This window comes from Elgaria multicarinata, chromosome 11, assembly GCF_023053635.1.
Source record: "Elgaria multicarinata webbii isolate HBS135686 ecotype San Diego chromosome 11, rElgMul1.1.pri, whole genome shotgun sequence".
Classification (NCBI taxonomy): Eukaryota; Metazoa; Chordata; class Lepidosauria; order Squamata; family Anguidae; genus Elgaria; species Elgaria multicarinata.
The window spans coordinates 8,627,603-8,643,472 of NC_086181.1; the positions used below are offsets into that span (position 1 = coordinate 8,627,603).

Here is a 15,870-nt window from a genome sequence, read left to right on the forward strand (position 1 = left end):
TGTTCCTTCAAATAATCTGGCCCCAAGCCGTTTAGGGCTTTAAATGTCAATACCAGCCCTTTGAATCGGGTCCGGACCTGGAGTGGCAGCCAATGAAGCTGGAAGAGGACTGGTGTAATGTGATCTTGCCAGCCAGTCCCTGTTAGTAAATGTGCTGCCCTATTTTGTACCAGCTGAAGTTTCCGGACCGTTTTCAAAGGCAGCCCCACGTATAACGCATTGCAGTAATCCAAGCGAGAGGTTATCAGAGCATGGATAACTGTAGCTAGGCTACCTCTGTCCAGATAAGGGCGCAGTTGGTATATCAGCCTAAGCTGATAAAAGGTGCTCTTTGCCACTGAGTTCACCTGTGCCTCAAGTGACAGTCCTGGATCCAAGAACACCCCCAGACTACGGACCCGATCCTTTAGGGGGAGTGCAACCCTGTCCAGGACAGGGCAAACAACACAGGCTAATCATCATAACAGGTGGTTTACCTAAGAGGCTGTGGAGGCACTGGTGCAGCTAGGGTGTTTGGTGCTGTGTGATGGGGCGATGGAAAAACCTCCTCACCTCCTCCTAACTTTCCTTCCCAGATATGTATATCCAGGTGTTTACCAGCCTGCTGCTGACTGCCCTCCTAGGCACCAGCCTCTCAAGATCTGTGTCCACATCCTACCAGGGGGATGGTGAGTTCAGCAAGCAAGCAGAGGCTGTTCCAGGACTGGACATGACAAGGAGGAATAGCCACGGGGTGCTCACCCAGAGGGACTTATCGGAACACCTGTCTCAGGACCAGAAGCATTTGATCTCCCAGTTCCTGCCTCACCTCTTTGCAGGTAGGAGAAGTTGCACACATTCCTTTCCCACAATCTAGGCAGGACCTTCCCAGACCACCTGAATGGAGGGCTGTGCCCATTCAGCGAGAGGTGCGTCTGAAGAGTGAAGACAAGGTCCATCTATAAAAAGAAAACTTGCAGTGTGTGTGTCAGTCACAGGGTTAACTTGGCTTCACAAATGAGATGACAGGCAGGCATGGCACTCAATCAAATGTCAGCTCAGCCCTCCGTCTTGCCCCTCCCCTCATGCTTAATTTGTAAAAACACCACATGTATATACATGCATTGTTCTATCCATTCATTCCGTTTCACTTTTAAGGGGGGTGGGGCTTTTTTAAAAAACTTGCGACAGGATGGGGGAGGAGCTTTCTTGGAGAACTTTCAGGCAACTGGCAGTCAGTGCTGCCTACAGTGAGCTTCAGCCTCAAACTTGCAGAACCGTTTGGTGTTTGGTTGTATTTTCAGGACTCGGCCTTGGAGAGGGGGCAGCCGGGCGGGGGGGGGGGAGTATATTTGGAATGAACATAACAAGGACCCTTTAACAGCAGTTCTCCATGCTCTAAATGTTGCACCCCTCTTCACCCTAAGCGAGATTTCATGTTCACTAGAGGCCTTCAAGAGGCAGCTGGACAACCATCTGTCAGGGATGCTTTAGGGTGGATTCCTGCATTGGAATCAATGGCCTTGTAGGCCCCTTCTAACTCTGCTATTCTATGATTCTATGATTCTTTCTAATCTGAACATAAACCTGCCTTAAAACAGGGATGGGGAATCTCCAGCCTGCAAGGGTTTCCCAGCTGGCCCACAAGGTTCTTCTGCTGTCATCACTAACCGGAAATAAGATAGTATTTAAAGGCATTTGGACTCTTGCATGTAATTGAGCTTCAGGCATAAGAATTGGTAAGAATTACATCTGGCCCTGCCCATTTAGCTTTCTCTGCCCTTGGCCCTGCCCCTTCCCCTTAGCCACACCCACTGATGGAAAGCCCGTCTCTCAAATTGAATTTGGCCCCCAGGACAAAAACAATTAATCCCTGGTTTAAACCATTAAACTTCCTCTGTGGTTTTCAAGGATGCTGTTTTTTGTTCTACAACTCTGAGGGCTTTAATTTTCAGGATTCCAAAATGTTCAGGATTCTGGATTCTCCATTGCCAGTTGGCACTGTTGCCAGCTCTTACTGGCAACACTGCTCCTGATGTTCAGCAGTGAGTGGGTTAGGATCGAGGGTACAAGAGATTCAGGGAGGTTTTTAGTCAATCCATTACAGGCAACTGCCTTCAGTTAACCACAGTGTCTCTCCCCACCAATAGCAGAGCTTGCTGCCAAGGAAGATAATTTGCAGGAGATAGACGCTCATTTCCCCAGCTGGATGGACTTTGGACGCCGAAGTTCTGAAGACTGAGATGGAGATGCCTAAGTGACCCGAGAGTGGCCCAGGCCAGGCCATGGGGAGCAGGTGGTGTAAGGAGGCAGCGGCAGAGATATTAAACCTTCCTTAATGAACATCTTGCCCTTTTCCAGACCTGTTTTTCATGCATGTTTATGCCAATAAAAATGTGCTATTGACATCTCTCTACATGAGTGGTTCACAAACTGGGAAAGAGCACAAGGATAGACTCCTGGCTTCTAGCATGGTTTGCCAATGAACAACCCCCAACAGAACAAGCAGCGCTTCAAGTGTGAGTAGGGTGGGACTCTGCCTGGCAAGGTTAAACAGCTGTGATCAGCCACTGCTGTATTCTTCAGACTATGAAGAGTTGGTCCTGGGAAGATGAAATCTCCCTTCTATTGCTGGGTTGTTCATTAAAAGCGGAAATGACAAGTGCGCAGCTCATGTGCTCCACTTGTCCCTGCAAGTTCTGGGTTAAACCATCCAGGAAATGCCAGCGTTTCCGGGTTGTTGTGTTCAAATGCCTGATCTGTGTTGTTATGGCAAGAGACACAGTTTTTCTACACAATTTTATTGTGCACTTCTGATTGCTCACTCCCAGTAGTTTGCGGGTCCTTTACACCACATCATCAGCCTCCAAGGCCTCTTCTCCGCTTTGCAATTTATTGATGTATTTACTTATTAATTACATTTCTATACTGCCCAATAGCCGGAGCTCTCTGGGCGGTTCACAAAAATTAAAAACATTCAAAGTGTAAAACAGCAGTATAAAACCATACTGTAAAATACAATATAAAAGCTCAACCAGATAAAAACAGCAGCAATGCAAAATTACAAATTTAAAACACCAAGTTAAAATTTATTTATAGATTGTTAAAATGCTGGGAGAATAAAAAGGTCTTCACTTGGCGTCTAAAAGCATATTATGTAGGTGCCAAGTGAACCTACTTACGGAGCTCATTCCACAGCCGGGGTGCCACAGCAGAGAAGGCCCTCCTCCTGATAGCCACCTGCCTCACTTCCTTTGGCAGGGGCTTGCGGAGAAGGACCCCTGAGGATGACGTTAGGGTCTGGGCAGGTACGTACGGGAGGAGGCGTTGCTTCAGATAGCCTGGCCCCAAGCCGTTTAGGGCTTTAAATATTAATACTAGCACTTTGCAAGGATTATCTTGGTGTTTGTTTGTTTTCCTAAGGTGGAAAATGTGGCATTTTTCCTGAATGGCATTATAAGCCCCGTGTAATTGTGCAATTCCACTATACCACAGTGCCACCTACTGGTGGTGAAATGGAACATATAGAAAGGCAGAAAGAGAGAAAATATGTAAAGGAGCCAAGCTTAATCCTGCGAAGAATCTGGAAGCAGAAACCTCAGTAAAGGGGTGGATTACATGCCTCTTATAGAAAAGTCCACAAGCAATCAAGGTAGGGGTGGTGAACCTGTGCCCCTCCAGTTGTTGGGCTACAACTCCCATCATGCCATGAGAGTTGCCATTCTGGCTGGGGTTGATAGGACTTGTTCTAACAACATCTGGAGGGCTACATATTCCCCAATTAAGGGGGGAGGTGCCATACCTCAGTGGTGCAGCACACATGGGCGAGATCCTGCTTCTGCTCCAGCCTCTCCAATTGAAAAGTTCTAGAGTTACAGGACCAAGAAGACCCTCGCCTGAGACCTTGGAGGGCCAGCTTTTGTCAGAGTAGACAGTTCTACAGTATAGATGGAGCAGCAGCGTGCCCCAGTAGAAGGCAACTTCATATTGTTACACCCCTGCACCCTAATTCTCCCAGTGGAGAGAACCCAGGTGTGCAAGTGTTACCCAGGGTTTTGTTTTCCTATAGCGCGGTCCCTGGAGGCTTAAGGTGTTTTTGAAGTATAATGTTTATTTTATTTATTTATTTATTACATTTTTATACCGCCCAATAGCCGAAGCTCTCTGGGCAGTTCACAAAAATTTTATACATATATTCAGAAAAAACAAGGGTAGCCATGCTTGCATGATCCACAGCTGGGCAATAGCTTTATCAGCACTACCTAAAATGTCACACAAGCGTGTGCAACTGCAGAACTCTCCACGAGGGCAGATGCCTGCACATCTCCAAACCAGCTCTCTGTCTCTCGGCCTGATCTGGTCTCAGTCTTTGCAGCTGAAGCAATGTCTGCCTCAAAAACTAAACATGCAGCTTCTTTACAAAAATTTGATGACATCACCTTCCACAGGGAGGGGAAAGCTAAGCCCTGATTCCCAAAAGGTTCTCTCCTTCCATAAGATTCTAGTTATATAAAGAAATCTCATGAAAAAACGCTACTTGGATACTGTTTTACTTGACAAGCCAGACCTGTTTGGCTGGTTTGACCACTTAAGCAGTCCTTCTATTGTCAAGACCCCAACTATACCATCACAGAATAACTGATTGGGCAGGGACCTTGAGCTCATCAGACTCAAAACACACACACACCTCACCAGGTTACCAAGTTTTTTGGGGTCAGTGGGCCTATCTGAATTTTTTTAAGTCTTGTGTGTGCTTTCACAAAATGGCTGCCATGGGGTTGTCTTTCCCATTCATAAAATATCTGTCATGGTTCATATGGCTGGTTGCAGAACATTTGTTTTCCTGAAGCCAATGTGGTGAGACTAAAAGAAAAGTAACTTGCCCAAAATCCTAAGTCCAAGGCAGTACTTACAAACCACTCTTTTGAACCCAAATAAAGATGGTACTCCTGGGCAACACTTTGCTTTACTGTAAACCAGTAAGCCTCCCAGTTTTTTTTTTTAAAAAAATGAAACAATGAAAAGATCTTAAATAAAATAAAAATCAGGAGGAGCAGAGAGCATGATGGGCACCATGTTGAAGACCTGAGCATTACACAATGTTAAACCTGTCTTTTGTTCTTGAAAGGCCTCTTCCAATTAGGTACAAATTCTGTCTGTTCAAGGCCAGCCTCAGATGATAGGCAAGGTGTTGCACAGCATGCTCTGCACCCCATAAACTAGCCTGCTGCCCTCAGTTGTGGTGGAGGACGGTGTTAATGAAAGATTCACCTGCTAGTGTGGTGGGCTTCTGTGCATGGAATGGAGGGGACACCATCATGTCCTTCACCAGAGGCAGTGAAATGTCTTGGGCCTGCTTGGAATCCGTTGCAAGAGTTCTCACAGAGTGATTTGCCGTTTTTGATGGTCCATCATTCTAATCCACTGAACTGTTTCCTACATTCCGAAGAGGGGGTGGTATTGCTGAAGCAGAGACCACCTCGAAGAAGAAGAAGAAGAAGAAGAAGAAGAAGAAGAAGAAGAAGAAGAAGAAGAAGAAGAAGAAGAAGAAGAAACATGAAGTTTTACATGCAATCTGATAATTTCCCCTTTTCCTTTTCTGCATCAATGTGCTTGTTATTTTTGAATTTCCATGCTCCAAATAGCACGGTCATTTACGCATAATTAAAAATGAGGAAATGATTCACCAAAAAACGGAACAAAAGATGGCCTCCATCTGCATAAATTCTGCACATGGTAATTGATATGCAAAGATGCAAATTTAGAAATAATTACTATCATTTAAAGAGGAAGATGGTACATCTCACCATATCGAGGAAGGTTTTTGCCAGGCGACTGCTGTCCAGGTGCTAACACGTCTTTAGTCCAGACATGGCCAGGACAGCCCTTCAAGTAAGTGGGGGCAGGCGACATGACACCTGTGGGCATCACTGCACCCCCATGCCCACTGAGTTACTCTACCCCTCCCACTTTTCTTTAATTAACTTTTCTTTTTTTAACCAGCAGCTTGAATAACACTTCAAAGCAAAGTGCAGGCCTCATCCACTGCCAATTTGTTTTCTCATGGATGCCTCTGAGCTGCTGAGAAAGGGTTAAGGGAGGAAATTTTGTGGGGTCATGAAAAAGAGTGGCTGTAGTGTGTGCGTGTGTTTGTGTGTATGGATGGAAGGCAGCTGGCTGGGGTCATGTGGTGTGTGTATGCATGGGAGAAAGGGAGAACATGCGTGTCTAAAAGTAGTGAAGGTAGAGAGAGAGAGAGGAGGTGGAGGAACTGTTGGCTGGTGGGAGGTAGGGGGGAGAGAAAGCGTTTATATTCTGTGAAACAGATTTCTACTGGCGCTGAAAACTGAAGATGCCTTTAAACAGAGGGTTGCTTTTACGATGAAAGACAAATGGCCACCCTGGCTCCACATTTCCTACTGGTCCAAATGGCCCAAATGATGTATTGCTACTGGCTCAAATTGCAAAACTCTACAGTGATCTGAATAATTCCCCCCTGCCCAAATGACAAAATAAAGAAAAACAAAATGGCAAAACTGCTCAAGTGAAAAAAACTATCCCAAATGGCAAAAGTACATGATGTCTTGCTTCAGTGGAGTGAAGAGTCTTGGAATCCTGTGGACAGCACACCGAGTTCTGTAACTCTACAATGCTCTCCAAAAAGGTGATTACAGCAGCACAGATACTTTGATCCCAGGAGAGAGAGAGAGAGAGAGAGAGAGAGAGAGAGAGAGAGAGAGAGAGAGAGAGAGAACGAACCATGCAGGCTAGTTTCAAAGTTCATGAATCATCAGTGTATTCAAACATAATAACACAACACACATATAACAAGCAACTAATAAAAAAGCTGCTGCAAAGCAGACGACATGTCCCCTCTGGGTTAGTCGGGTGGCCGGTCCTTTCACCTCAGTAGCACAGGATGGAGATGGATCAGGTGTTTTCAATGGAAGGTAGTTAAATCAGGCATCCAAGGCTGTGTTGCAAGAGAGTGCAGGTCTGGAACATGGTGCCTATAGTATGGTTTTAGTGGAGATCTTTTCCAGCAACTGTCTTCATTTTCCTGAACTGTGAAACTTAGCCAGCAGATTCTTAAAGGAAACTCCCAACAATCAGCAATGCAGCCCTAGTCAATCTATTCTCTGCCAAACTGTACATGTAACATGTGTAACAGTCAGATAATGTGCCTTCACATAGATGTGTTCTTCGCTGTGTAGGTTAATCAAACTAACCTGATTTTTAAGTGGTCCCTGAAGATATAATCTGTATAGGAAAGGCATGGGGGAGGGGAAGGACGCTGGAGCTCATGTGACAATGGTCTAACGATTTATTTTATTTTAATTTTATTTATTACATTTTTATACCGCCCAATAGCCAAAGCTCTCTGGGCGGTTCACAAAAACTATATTTTTCCAGCTTTCTAGGGTTTACAAGTTGCCTCATTTTATGCTGCTCTCTGAAGTCGCTAGCAAAATCCCTGATCTGAAGCCATGTCAAAGCTTTTCATAGCTGTTCCTAGCATCCCTGCTTCGCTGTTCCCTAACATGGCTTTAATGTTTCATTTTTGTAATCAGGAGGACATGCTTCAAGTAGAACTGGCATCCAGGGCTGGCATTTCAGTGTTCTGCCTCTCTGGTTATCTGTCCAGGTTGAATAATGAAGCAATCTGCTTAAAAGACCAAATCACAGAAAGCTGTCTTTCTGGTATATGGATGTTGCACGGTGATGAAAAGCTTCACTCGATGAATTTCTGCCTGTTATGTGGCTGATTAAAGGCAGAGTCTCACTCAGGGGGAGGGAAATGGTTGCAGCCCTACCTCCACCCCAGAAATGGTTTAAAACAGGAAGAGTGCACAACTGGAAAGTGGTCAACCGAGTGCAAATAGATACCTGATTTTAAACAGTAGAGAATGCATGTCTTGTTGTCCTGCTCTTCCAGTAATGGTAGCATAAATTGTTTGTGCTCCTCTTGGAAGTGTTGAGTGTTAAACAATCCCCAATAGGTGTGAAGCGGTCACTTCTCCATCGATTTGCCCTTTTCCTTGCTATTCAAATTCCAATTATTTCAATAATACCGTGGGTGTTAAAAAGTAAAAACCCACATTGATAACTATGTGATTTTCATTTCATTTCAATTCATTTTGTATTATAGCTAAACCTCTCTGGATGGTTCACATTTTTTTTAAAAAAAAATGTTTGTGATAACTGCAGCACAGGGACCAGCAATTGTTGGCCCCCAACCAAATCTGGCCTCATTAGGCTATCACCCAGACCCTCTAGTCCAGCCTTCCTCAACCTGGGGCGCTCCAGATGTGTTGGACTACAATTCCCAGAATGCCCCAGCCAGCTCTGCAGGGGCATTCTGGGAGATGCAGTCCAACACATCTGGAGCGCCCCAGGTTGAGGAAGGCTGCTCTAGTCGCTGTGAGTGAGAAGCAACGGCTGTGGTCATGGCATTTGCTGGGAGTTGTAGGGGTTTTTTTCTGTCTAAACATGCATAAGATTGTACCATAAGGCAAAGAGAAACGTTGCATGGAGCAGGTCTAACGTCCAGATTGCTTCATTGAGATGGGCAATTTGGGGTCCTCCACAGCTTTTGGCCTACAACTCCCATCAGCCCTAGCCAGCAAAGCCAATGGCGAGGGATCAAGGGAGTTGTAGGCTCAAAAAAAAAAAATCTGGAGGGTCACACGTGGCCAACCTCTGTTAGATCATCATAAAGATGGGTTAATTAAACTAGACCAACTGGATGTTAAACTGCTCAGGGAGCAGTTGTCATCCATGACCAACAAAGCATGTAGGAGTGGGTGGGTGGGAAGTTGTCCACCACTTCAGCTGATCACCTGCCAAGGACATAAGAGGGATGGCTCTGAAGTACAGGCTGTGGGAGGTGCATATTCACCTCTTTCTTTAAAGGGGCAACTTGCTTGGTCAGGAAAAACATAGAAAGGAGAATCCTTTTGAGACTGGAACAGAGCTTTGACAGAGAACTCGTACAGGTAAGAAGGAAGAGCCCTTGAAGGAAACAATGGCCATGTTAGCTGGGAATTATGGGAGTTGCAGTGCAATGTATCTGGAGAACACCAGGTTAGGACGTCTGCTCTAGAAACACAAGCCAAGTCAGTCTTTCTCTTACCTGTGTTTCTGAGGAATTTCTCCTCATTTTCCCCATAGATTTCCCCTGGTTTTAATCTCCGGAGAGGTGCTAGCTCATTTAGGAAATTCACTCCTTTGCTCTTAGAGATGTGGTTTTTATTCCCCTTGGAGACATAGGATGGTACACTAGGGGTGCTTCTAGTTTAGTGTTGTTGTTTTTTCATGCATTTGCCTTGCCTCATTTGCAGTAGCGGTAAAGCAGCAGTTTCTGCAGCTGAAACTCTCCCCACGGCCTGAGTTCGATCCCAGCGGAAGCTGGTTTCAGGCAGCCGGCTCGGGTCGACTCAGCCTTCCATCCTCCCGAGGTCGGTAAAATGAGTACCCAGTTAGCTGGGGGAAAGGTAATCACGGCCGGGGAAGGCAACGGCAAACCACCCCGCTATAAGGCCTGCCAAGAAAACGTCAGTGAAAGCTGGCGTCCCCCCAAGAGTCAGTAATGACTCAGTGCTTGCACGAGAGGTTCCTTTCCTTTCCTACAGATGATGACATCTTCCACTTGTAACCCCCCTCCCATGCTTCCCCACCACTTCTTCTGTCTCCCCCCTGGCCCCCATACACAGATATGAAGTTCAGTTAAGGAGAAAAACATGGAGTAGCTGCACAAGACCTTTTCATTGGTAGTGCTAGGAGTCCTGCAACTGGAAGCCTTAGGGGTGAAGGGAGGGCGGCTCCTGCCACCACCACCCCAAAATGCCTGGGTAACCCCTATGGCAGCCTTCCTCAACCTGGGGCGCTCCAGATGTGTTGGACTACAACTCCCAGAATGCCCCAGCCAGCTGGCTGGGGCATTCTGGGAGATGCAGTCCATCACATCTGGAGCGCCCCAGGTTGAGGAAGGCTGCCCTATGGAGTAGATGGTTTAGTGCAGGGCTAATACACTGAACTGTTGTGTTACTGGTTGGGGATTGCCCTGTGAAATAAACGTTGAGGAAAAAAATCTACAAAAGGGACTTCCGAAATACTCTGCACCTGGAGATACAGAACCACACAGGACTGGGCTACAAGCAAGAGATCCATTTTGGTTGGTTGGTTTGCACATAGAAGGACAAATTGTGGCATATTTCTGTAATTGGATGTTTACAAAAGGCATATTTTGTTCAAGTTATATTCCTTGCAAGTTTATTCTAATTAAGCCCCATAGAACCCACATGAGTAGAAGTTATACCTGCATAGTAGCAGCAGCAGCAAAAAAGCACATGGAAGTGCTTCCAGGAACAGTATTTTGCATTTAAACAAGGCCCAAGCTCCTAACACACCTTGTTTTAAAGAGAATATGTGCCTTTTCCCCCCACTGCTGAATTGCCACCTAATTTTGGTACCAATTTTGGCAAGGGGCAGCCACCAGTGGGTCCAAGAGGTTGGAAACTGACCCCCTAGGACAGCCTTCCTCAACATGGAGCGCTCCAGATGTGTTGGACTGCACCTCCCAGAATGCCCCAGCCAGCGGGCTGGGGCATTCTGGGAGTTTTAGTCCAACACATCTGGAGCGCCCCAGGATGAGGAAGGCTGCCCTAGGCCCTCTCAGATTGCCCTGCCCTGTCCTAAGATGAAAGAGATTCCAGTTCGCTGGGTGGCTGTTGTTGTTTTGGCGAAATCCGTCAAGGACCGAACTGGTTAATTGTTAAAATAAATCAAGCAGGACTTAATATTCTGGGTAGTTGATGAAAGAGATGGTGGTGAGGTGTTGGGAGTGGCTGGTGTGTGTGATGGCATACTGGATGAACCTCCTAACTCTTTCCTAATGTTCCCTCCCAGACATGTCTACCAAGGTATTTGCCAGCCTGCTGCTGACCACCCTCATAATCACCAGGTGCTTCTCCCTATCTGTGTCCACATCTAACTGGGTAAATGGTGTGTTTAGCAGGCCTGCAAAGGCTGCACCAGAACTGTTCAAGAGGCAAAGGACGGATGGCAGTGGGAGGCTTCTCCGGAGGATGGAAGCACTAAACAACTTTTCTAAGGAAGAGAAGCAATTGATCGCTCAGTTCCTTCCCCACCTCTTTGAAGGTAGAAGAAATTCCACACGTTCTCTACCCACTTTCTCTTCCATACACTGCCAATGAATCCTAGGCGCTGGCTGTATGTTTTAAAAGCCCCGCGGTGGCTACGCAGTGGCACTGTTTCAGTTTTACGACGCAGCAGCCACCTCGCAGCAACCGCTAGGCTTTCCCGTGAAGTTGCGCATTGGAAAAGTCGGGGACTTGTCCTGACTTTTCCCGCCACGGCGAGGTCACTCTGGCTCTTCCGTCATCTGACCTCGCTCTGACATTGTGCCGGGGGCCTTCCCAAGTGGAAAGTGACCTCTGATTGGTTGCTGGAAGCCGGGTGAGGAGCAGGGGGCAGGTCCAATGAGCTGAATGGCTGCCAGAAAGCCCACACTGCTTCCTCCAGTTAAGATTACTCGCCACCACTCCACAGCAGCAATCCTGTGGGGTTTTGTGGCAGAGCAGCACGAATGTGGCACTGTGAAGGTAGGGTCCTAGACAGAACCAGTTACACAGCAGACCCTAAGGCAGCTTTCCCCAACCTGGTGCCCTCCAGATGTATTAGTCTACAATTCCTATTATCCCCAGCCAGTAGGACCAATCGTTAATGGGAGGGGCCATACCTCAGTGTGGTAGAGCACCTTCTTTGCATGCAGAAGGACCCAGCTTTTCTAGGTAGGGCGAGGAAAGGATCCTGCCTGAAACCCTGGAGAGCCATTGCTACCAGTCAGTGTTGACAGTACTGGACTAGATGGACCAAGGGTCCGACTCCATATAAGGCCACTTCCCTGGATACTGGGATGTCTCTCTCAAAACATCTGGGCAGGCTGACAGTTCTCCCTGAAAACCCTCACCATGGGTCTTTTATTGGCTAGGAATAGGAACTATTTCTTCATGCAATGCGTAATTTGGGCACGAATTGCCCCATGCTCTGGGGATTGCTCCTTGCTTAGATGGTTTCAGTGAAGGACTAGGTACTTAGTCCTTTACTGAAACCATCTACTAGGACTAGGTAACACAGGTGTGTCAACTGTAAGACCACAATTCAACCGTGAGTTTGAAACCAACAAAAAGACTTCTGTTTAGACAACTTTTTATAATAAATAAGTTAAAAGTTTCCCTTGAAGATATAATATATTTACAGGGCCATGTTCTTTCTTATATAGTATGCTGACATTTTGGCCCTCTTGGTTGACGAAGTCCTGTACAGTGCGACGGTGTGGCCACGCCAAGGTGCTAGTCCATGATGCTAGTCCATCAGGACTAGCATCACAGGCCGCCATATTCCCTGCTCCTCACAGCTGTTCTGTCCCTTATTGCCTAAGCTGTAGTGTCCTCTCTCCAGACTCTTCTGCTGTCACTTCCAACACCTGATCCCAACTCTCGCCTCACTAGATCCACTCCACGGGATCCCAGCAACTGTTGGGTTATTGTGCCAGAACTTTTCTCTCTCTGGAACTCTGTTTGTGCTCAGAAACAAACACACATCACGCAGGTCTTACACAGCAGAGCTGGTTTATTTCCTTCAGGCTTCTGTGCAGTTCAATTCAGATCAGTTCAGATCAGCACACTGAGGCATACACAGAGAGCAGTGATCAGAGAGCAGTGATCAGTAAGCAGTGATCAGTTCCATTTTACACAAGTGAAAAACTATATACACATCTTACACAATTCTTATCTACATTACATACAGCTGTGATGAGGCTAACTTAGAATCTTGGCAAGGTTCCCAGAACAGCCTCTATCTCAAGGTAATTGCCCACAGATAGACTTTCTCTGTTTAACCCTGAGATAGCCATACACACACAATTTTAATGACTAAGCAAGTATTTCTTTTCATATACTTAACAGTCCTCCTCTTGCGCATGTTGTTTAAATTGTGTTACAATCTGAGACCCAGCTTTAAAAGCATCTCTTTGTGTTTTACCATTGATACTGGCTTTGTGAATAAATCAGCCAACATCATTTCAGATGGACAATATTCAAGCTTAATCCAGCCCTTCTGAATTATATCTTTCACATGAGAATAACGAACATCCACATGTTTAGTTCTTGGTTTACACTTTTCAGATGTAGCCATACTAATACATGCCTGATTATCCTCAAATATGGTTACTGGTGTCTCAATTTCCAACCTTAGATCAGCAAACAATTGTTTATACCACTCAATCTCATTACAAGCCAGAGATAAACTGATATATTCTGCTTCTGCACTAGAGGTTGCTACACAATTTTGTTTTCTTGTATACCAATCAATCAAGGATTGATTGTAAAAGAATGCTGCTCCACTGGTAGACTTTCTATCAATTGCGTTAGCCCAGTCAGCATCTGCATAAACACAGAAATTTCCATCTTTGTGTGTAGATATTTCCAATTTGTGATTGATTGTACCTTTTAGATATCTCAATACACGTTTTACAGCTGTCCAATCAGTTACAGAAGGTTTTGTCATTTTTCTGCTTAAAAGATTTACAGCAAATGTAATATCTGGTCTACTTAGGTTTGCTAGATAAAGTAAACTTCCAATCACACTCTGATATTTCTGTATGTCTTCCATTTCAGTACTGTCTGTCTGATTTTGAAAATCAGTGACCATAGGAGTGGCAACAATTTTACAATTCTCCATGCTGTGTTCTTCCAGCAATTTTTTAATTTTGCCACTTTGTTCAATCAGAAATGACCCTGTGTTAGAATCTTTTGAAATTTGCATTCCCAAATAACTTCTCACTGAACCAAGGTCTTTTAACTCAAAATGTCTTTGCAGCTGGTTTACAAATGTGTTTTTCTGTTCTTCTTCATTAAAAACCAGTAACAAATCATCTACATAAATCAGCAAATACACTACATTTGAACCATCCTGTTTTGTGTACAAACAATGATCAGCTTTGCTTTGTTTAAAACCCATTTTGATCAATACATTGTCCAGTTTCTTATTCCAACACCTTGCTGCTTGCCTCAAACCATATATGGATTTTTTCAATTTACAAACTAACCCTGGATTTTTAACAAAACCTTTTGGTTGAGTCATGTAAATTTCCTCTGTTAAATCTCCATATAAGAAAGCTGTTTTGATGTCAAAATGAAATACATTCAATTGTTTTTCTGCTGCAATTTTTAACAAAAGTTTTACACTTGAGTATTTTGTTGTAGGTGCATAAACTTCTTCAAAATCTATTAGATATTTTTGAGCAAATCCTCTTGCTACCAATCTTGCTCTGTAACGTTCCACCTGTCCTTTCTCATTTTGTTTTACTTTGAATACCCATTTACAGGTAATGGCTTTACGACCTTCAGGTAAAGGTACTAGCTCCCACGTTTCATTTTTTTCCATTGCTCTGATTTCCTCTGACATTGCTTCATGCCAGCCCTGAGCTTCTGTAGGTTCCATTTCCTGAATTTCCTCAAATGAAGTAGGTTCATAGGCTATTAGTAAAGCTCTATGAGAAACCTGTTTACTTTGGTATTCATCTGAATAACGAATTGGAGCTTTGCGTTCCCTTTCTGGTCGCTTTGGCATAGTTACAGGCACAGTTTCCTCCTTTACAGTTTCTTCCCCCTCCCTCTCTTGCTGAGATTGTTCAGGAATTTCTTCTGTTTCTACAGCTTTCTGTTCTACAGGCAAATTTACATACTGTTTTGTTTCCTGCATTTGTTCATGAAAAACTACATCTCTGCTCACAATTACACTTTTGTGATATGGAGACCACAAACGATAGCCTTTTGTTTGTGTATCATATCCCAACAGTTTACATTCCAAACCTCTTTGAGCTAGCTTTCCTGGTCTGTTTTCTTTCTGAATATGAGCAAAACATTTACTCCCAAAAACCCTTATATGTGACACTCTAGGTTTTCTTTTGTAAAACATTTCATATGGAGTTTTTTCATGTACAGAGTGGTAAAGCCTGTTTAACAAATAATTTGAGGTGGACAAAGCTTCTGCCCAGAACAGGTTAGATAATCCTGACTCTCTCAATAGAGCTCTTAACATGTTCTGCAAGGTTCTGTTTTTCCTTTCTGCAACTCCATTTTGAAATGGTGAATATGGAGCAGTAAGGTCATGTTGTATACCCTCATCACTGAGGAATTTTTTAAATTGGTTGCTAAGAAATTCACCTCCCCGGTCCGTTCTTAGATTAGCTATAGGTTCTTTAAATCTATTTTTACTCCACTTAACAAAGGCTTTAAACTTTCCAAAAGTTTCACTCTTCTGTTTTAACACATACACAAATCCAAATCTACTGTAATCATCAACAATAGACAAGAAAAATCTGTTTCCTCCTTGACTTGTCTCAAAAGGACCTGCAAGATCTGCATGTATTAATTCAAAAATTCTTTTTGTTGTTCTCTCACTATGTTTTGGAATGTTTGACTTATGACACTTGGTTTCACTGCATACATTACATTCTACATAGTTAGAACATGGTTTGATTTTCACCCCTTCACACAATTCTGGAATCTTAGAAATTGTTTTATAGTTAGCATGACCAAACCTTTTATGAGTTAAATGGATGCACTCTTGGTGTGGTTTGCAATTGGCTATTGTTTTTGTTGTGACTTTGCTGGCTACAACTTCATTTTTTGTACAAGTATTAATCACATACAAAGATTCTTTCATTATTCCCTGCACACACACCTTGTTTCCCTGTTTTATAGTACAATTTTCTTCAGTAAAACAAACCTCATACCCCATTTCTGTTAACTGAAACACACTTAGAAGGTTTGTTTCTAATTCTGGTACATATAAAACACTTTG

The 15,870-nt window shown here is 44.3% G+C and overlaps 1 protein-coding gene across 1 annotated transcript; it reads left to right on the forward strand.

Moving 5' to 3' along the window:
- Positions 1-577: 577 nt before the first annotated feature.
- On the forward strand, positions 578-2,221 carry LOC134406863 (gastrin/cholecystokinin-like peptide). The gene is made up of 2 exons (XM_063138482.1): positions 578-818; positions 2,130-2,221. Exons 1-2 carry the CDS (start codon positions 578-580, stop codon positions 2,219-2,221), a joined length of 333 nt encoding a protein of 110 aa, XP_062994552.1.
- The last annotated feature ends 13,649 nt before the right edge of the window (positions 2,222-15,870 follow it).

What these genes read in the sequence shown, in the direction of transcription:
- LOC134406863 (XM_063138482.1), top strand. Translation starts at nt 578, where the DNA reads ATGTATATCCAGGTGTTTACCAGCCTGCTGCTGACTGCCCTCCTAGGC. An exon ending in CCTGCCTCACCTCTTTGCAG is followed by an intron (nt 819 to 2,129) that starts GTAGGAGAAGTT and finishes CCCCACCAATAG; the next exon opens with CAGAGCTTGCTGCCAAGGAA.